Source organism: Adiantum capillus-veneris, chromosome 3, assembly GCF_014529385.1.
Source record: "Adiantum capillus-veneris isolate H3 chromosome 3, ASM1452938v2, whole genome shotgun sequence".
Taxonomy (NCBI): Eukaryota; Viridiplantae; Streptophyta; class Polypodiopsida; order Polypodiales; family Pteridaceae; genus Adiantum; species Adiantum capillus-veneris.
Genome location: NC_140933.1, coordinates 72,270,597 through 72,276,598, shown reverse-complemented (window position 1 = coordinate 72,276,598; position 6,002 = coordinate 72,270,597). Strand labels below are relative to the sequence as shown.

The window sequence follows — 6,002 nt, the reverse complement described above, 5'->3', positions numbered from 1 at the left end:
CATGCCGTCGTAGAAAGCGACGCCATTTTACTAATATAGAATAATGAAGGTTGTACTCGTGCTAGATCATTAACAAGAAATTCTTGAAGGAGGATGTTTTCATGCCCTAGGTACCTAGTGAAAGGTATAAGAATTCGGTGTGCATGAAGGAAAATTAAAAGCGGGGAGCCAAGCATCAACAGCGCTAGCCGTATTGTTGTTTTATGGAAAAGAGAAATGATACGTTTTAAAAACTTAAAGCGCAGGATTGAATCTCCTCAGCGGGATTCCCATTGCGGTTGTAGTTTCTAGACCGAACCGGTCGGAGGGTGTCATCCACCAGTGTCTCGCGGCTCCACTCGCTCCCCAGGTCGAAGGTGCTGATGTTGACGTATTCGAGCAGCCAGTCAGGAGAATCTCCGGCGGGGGTGAGCACCAGCTGCGCCGTACGCAGCTGCGTGAGGCAATCCTCTTGTTCTGTCCTGACGAATTCGTCCAGGGCACCCTGCTCAAAGTCGTTGCCGTTGGGGTCATCCAGATTTGTGAACTTTCTTTGTTTGTAGAAGCCAGGTAGTGGCAAGTTTCTTTCTTGGTATAAGCCAGGTAGTGGCAAGTTCCTATCCACGGTTGCATCTGTGCTAGAAAACGGCACAACTGCAGTTAATTTCACCGGCCATATCTCATACTCGCAGCGCTGCAACCAGATCATCAATAACATATTCTATTAATCAGGGCCACAGTCAAGACTAATCACAGCACGTCTTATAATTATCAGGCCGCTCTCAATGTTATACTATATGTAACCATCTATATATTGTGCGCCATGAAGTACATGCATACATTATAAGCAAGAATGTACGCACGCAATACGTATCTTTCTAAGAATGAGTAAACACACGTATTTTGTTATTACTAGCAGCTACCCAAGTGATACTTACAAATGCCGCAGCTACTGGACTCCTATTAATGGACTGAGATAGCAACAGAAGTTGCAGCGCGAGCAGCACAGGAACAGCAACCTGAATGAGCCCACTCATGGACCCTCCAGCCATGGTTGTTTCTGCAGAGGAGGAGTATGGCAGAGGAATTGTAGTTATACAACGTCATATGACTGTAGTACTCTGCTTTAAGGAAGGAGCGCCCGAGATTTATAAGAGCTGGCCGTTAGGTCGACCAGCCTGGCCAAGTTCCAGTTAGGACCAGCCTGGCCCGCGTTCTGGATCACGTGCTATATTTATTTAAACAATACCACGTCGAGCTGCACGTCCATGGCACAAAGCCTGCTGCACGAGAACGCGAGAGAGAGAGAGAGAGAGAGAGAGAGGGAGAGAGCCTTTGTCCACGTCGCAAGGCCATGGCCATCGCCCGCCTGCCCCCCAGGCTATGGCCCTGTCGAGATCTTGCAGCTGCATCAGCGCCTGACCCCGCTTGTTCTCCGCTACCCCTAAAAATAATTTTACTCTCTCTCTCTACCTGGGACACTACTAATAAAATTCATTACTTCAGAAGATTCCCTAGAATCTTCTGCAAGGAATTGCGAGGCCCGTTGCACACAGCGTGCCCTCCCATGGGAGCCCTCCTCCACTTGCGACGTGTTGCCTTCTCTCACCCTCACAGGAGCCCCGCCTGGCGACAAGAGCGGCCTCCATCTTCTACTCAACAACGTCGGCCCTTCTCTCTCTCTCCCCCCCCTCCCACGTCAGCAATTTTCTCGATATATATATATATATATATATATGTAGAGAGAGAGAGAGAGAGAGAGAGAGAGAGAGAGAGAGAGAGAGAGAGAGCTGTCTGCGGCTCTGGTGGACAACCGCATGTGTGTGTGTGTGTGTGTGTGTGTGTGAGAGAGAGAGAGAGAGAGAGAGAGAGAGTGGCGCGCAGGGCTCCAAATGTTGCGACTCGGACGTGAGAGAGAGAGAGAGAGAGAGAGAGAGAGAGAGAGCAACAAAGGCACATGACCTCCACGTGCCATCCCCTGCCCTTTCCTTTCAGTTTCCTTTTCCTTTTCCTTTTACCCCCTTGAACTAGCGGGATATTTTTTGAATTTATCCTAGCTGGTACCCCCTACTCTCTCTTTCGGAAATTTTTGTTCTGGATCACGTGCTATATGTATATAGATATTATGTCAAACTGCACGTCCATGACACAAAGTTATAAGTACGTAAAATAGACAAAAAGGTTTTCAAACTAGTCTTTCTTGGTGGGCCTTGATATATAACAAGTATAGAATATAAAGGACATATGTTTACCATCTAGCAATAAAGGAAACAAGATTGTGACTAACTCGACAATGACGATACTGCATTGCCTCAGAGGGTAATACATTTAGAAATGTTATATATTTTTGGTTAGAGACAAAGTTAAGTAGCGTCAATTAATAGAGATCATAGGGGTGATTTTTAAGAGAGTTAGTTGAGTTTTAAAGAGAAGCATGCACATTTTAAAATTGTTATTGTGTTCATGGGAGGATACAAAGTTAAGTGACATCAATTAATAGAGATTATAGGGGTGATTTTTAAGAGAGTTAGTTGAGTTTTAAAGAGAAGCATGCACATTTTAAAATTGTTATTGTGTTCATACGAAGATACAAAGTTAAGTGCATCAATAAACTGCAACAAGAAATGAGATGCTTTACTGACCTGCAATGTTGTACTTTTGCTTTTCGATTGTCGAATCTATAGGCCGATATTTGAGTCAAGCTACAAAAGAGCAATTTGAATAGTTAAACATATTGTCTTATAATGAAACTCACAGACTGAAAGTGCAAAATATACAATGCATGTCATGTAGAGGTGCCATACAGAAGTATGGTGGAGAGTTGGCACTGTGGTCTCTCCAAAAATTATAAGAAATGGAAGTCGTGCCCTGCCTCGTAGCGTTTATGTGTTGTGCCAAGCAAACGCATGCGCATGAGAAATTGGATGCAAATAATGAACCTTGTAGTGTTTTCGAGCTAGAGACGTGCTTGCAATCACAACATCTAGTGTTGTGAATATGTCCTCCCTACCATACACAAAACACACATTAAGACAAATACGAAAGATGTAGCATATTGATTAAGCTTAAAGGAAAGCAGATGTAACATTATGTTCTATGTCCTTTGATCAATATTAGCCTCTCTCTCTCTCTCTCTCTCTCTCTCTCTCTCTCTCTCTCTCTCTCTCTCTCTTTTGTAATCTGCTTTTGTCATCAATTTTGTCTTCTTGCCTCCATGCTGACTAACCTACGTTATGTATTCTCCTTTCTAATTGTCCATGATAATGGGCGTCTTGAGTTCGGTTTCCCCATAGGAGAAGGCACCATATTCACTCTGTTGTATGCACATCAAATTCACTACCTTGTGCTATCCAGAAACTATAAGTGGAATTAAGGGCGAGATTCATGCAAGGGCGAACGTACAAGGAGCTGTATACTAGGATTTATCGATCAACTTTTTTGCCACAGCTGGTCCTCCCCCCCGGGAACAGTTTCTAGTACCATTTGTAGTGTGAAGTGCGGAGAGCGTGTTTTTGGTTGCTACATTTGTTGAGGGAGTTCCATGAGCTGTTTATCTCTGCCTCCGTCTAAACCAGTTAATGAAAAAACTTTCAAAGCACAGACTTGTACTTAATATTGGCAGCGTTTTGGAGGTCACAAAGTAATTTTCCCGAGGTGGAATTTGTGATGTATTTCGTCTTTTTTTGTTTCTCTTAAGAGTTGAAGACAAAAAACTACTTTTCTTTTTCGAGCCAATATAGAATAAGTTCTCAAGGGAGTGTTTTGAAGTCGCTCCCTGACATGGGGACTAGCAACCTGACCAAAATCTTGTTTGGGGTTTGGGTAAATCTTGTTTGGGGTCTAGGAGATAAGCAACCACTAAATTTTCTGAATGAAAATGGTTTCAAAGGAATGGGTTCGGGTAACTGCAAAGTATTTATAGAATCACAATTGGATCCCATGCCCTTGCTTACAACTCTTTGATTAAGAGCTTTGTGAATATTTGCATATACTTTGTCCTTATTTGAGTAAATTTTATTTTTCCAGGCATTCTTATGATTCCTTGCTTACAACTATCATTTACATGAGACCCACATTCTCAACACAACTCCCGATGCCTAATTCTCAAGATTCACACTAATTCTTTTCTGCGCTATTGCCCATGCAACAACAAGCCGGGTAGAATCGAAAGTAGTATCGGAGACCTTGCAAAACTTGGTTATATTTCACAGATCATCAAGCTGGAAGGTACTTCGGATGCTTCCCGACGTGATGAGCACTCTCAAAGGTTAGATATTTTGTGCGATCAAGACATAGCAGAGGTCTGTTCTAGTGCTACTGAAAGAGAAAATATCAGATTTCAATTGATGATCAACTATGAGGAGTCAAATCACGAAAATTCATTGCCTTTGCAAAATATAACTGAACTCATCAAAATATGACGTTGTAAACCTCGGTTATATTTCGCAGATCATCAAGCTGTAGGGTAGATCAGATATTTCGTGTGATCAAGCCATCGTAGAGGTCTGTTCTAGTGCTACTCAAATGAAAGATATTAGATTTGAATCGATGATCAGCTCACCTAATCTGGAGTCAAATCACCAAAACTCATTGCCTTTGGCTCACCAAGTAAATATAAACAAACTCAGATGAATGCAATAGTAGAAGGGTCTCTCTCTCTCTCTCTCTCTCTCTCTCTCTCTCTCTCTCTCTCTCTCTCTCTCTCTCTCTCTCTCTCTCTCTCTCTCTCTCTCTCTCTCTCTCTCTCTCTCTCTCACACACACACACACACACACACACACACACACACACAAAAACCTGCTGCTGCTAGGGATCACATTGCGAACTCCCTGTACTTTTATTTGTGGAGAAGTTCGAAGTGCTTCAGCGAATTGCTTCACACGTCTTTGTCTTCTAGGAACCTGTGACGCTGGATAAGTCTACACTGTCTATGTGCGAAGCTGCAGCGACATTTTTTTATTATTAATCGGTCATTAACTTTTTGGTAGCGTGAAAAGTAGCCAGTGAGAAGTCTCCACGTGGTGGCTTCTTGTGCGATCAGATAGGGAGAAAAGAGCCTTTGGCTCACCAAGTAAATAGAGAGAAAGAGAGAGCATGTGCCCGCCTCCCCGCAAGGCTACGGCACTGTCGAGCCTCGATTTTTTGAAATCCTAATTTTATTCCAAGAATCAAGGAATTTTAGAAAAATTAGATGACCCCCCTTTGTTCTCCACTACCCTTGAAATAATTTCACATGCTTTCCACGCTCTCTCTTGGTTTGGTCTTTTGCAAACATCACAGCTACTTCGTGTCTTGGGTCTGTACGTGTGTCTCTTACAATGATCTCTTTGGGTTAGATTTCTAAACTAACCAATTGATTTTCATCTATGCAGTCCAAATGTTGAATTCCAATAGCCATGGTTTACCCCTTAACTAATCATCATTAGTTTCTCTGCGTCTTCTTTTATTACAAGGCTTCCCCATACAAGGAAATTGGGCACCATACTCGATCATGAACCACCTTTTCGTACAGTACATTCTCCTCAACTTTATATTGTGCCTCATTGCTTGTGTGCATGCATACATGATAGCCGTCAACTATGAGCAATTGTTTTGTGATTTTCTAAAAGAAACATTGTCAAGTGTTTCTCTGGCAAGGTGTCGAAACTTGTCAACACTTTCTGTCAGAATGCTTCTCAAGTCAGTTTTGAGTGCCTTAAAGGAATGAAGTGCTACCCTTTATCTAAAAAGATCAAGGTGCAAGAAGAGAGCAAGAAGAGTGGATGATGTCATAAACAAAAGGCCTTTGTTGGTCATAGACATGATAGGGGGGAACCCAATGATATTTATTGGCACTCCAGAAAGAAACTTAAATAGATCGTCACTAAAGGGCCATTGACACTAGATGGAATGTCGGCTTCTCTCTCTCTCTCTTCTCTCTCTCTCCTCTCTCTCTCTCTCTCTCTCTCTCTCTCTCTCTCTAAGCTTTTGTCTATATTACATTACTTTATGTTTGTACATCTTCTTTTTCCTGGTCAATTATA

At 42.5% G+C, this 6,002-nt stretch overlaps 1 protein-coding gene across 1 annotated transcript; it reads right to left on the bottom strand.

The window, feature by feature from the left end:
- Positions 1 to 226: 226 nt before the first annotated feature.
- Positions 227 to 697, bottom strand: LOC147461093 (uncharacterized). The gene has a single exon (XM_086500043.1). It carries the CDS (start codon positions 695 to 697, stop codon positions 227 to 229), a length of 471 nt encoding a protein of 156 aa, XP_086356169.1.
- Between the last annotated feature and the right edge of the window lie 5,305 nt (positions 698 to 6,002).

Coding starts and splice junctions, on each gene's coding strand:
- LOC147461093 (XM_086500043.1), bottom strand. CDS start 697: ATGTTATTGATGATCTGGTTGCAGCGCTGCGAGTATGAGATATGGCCG.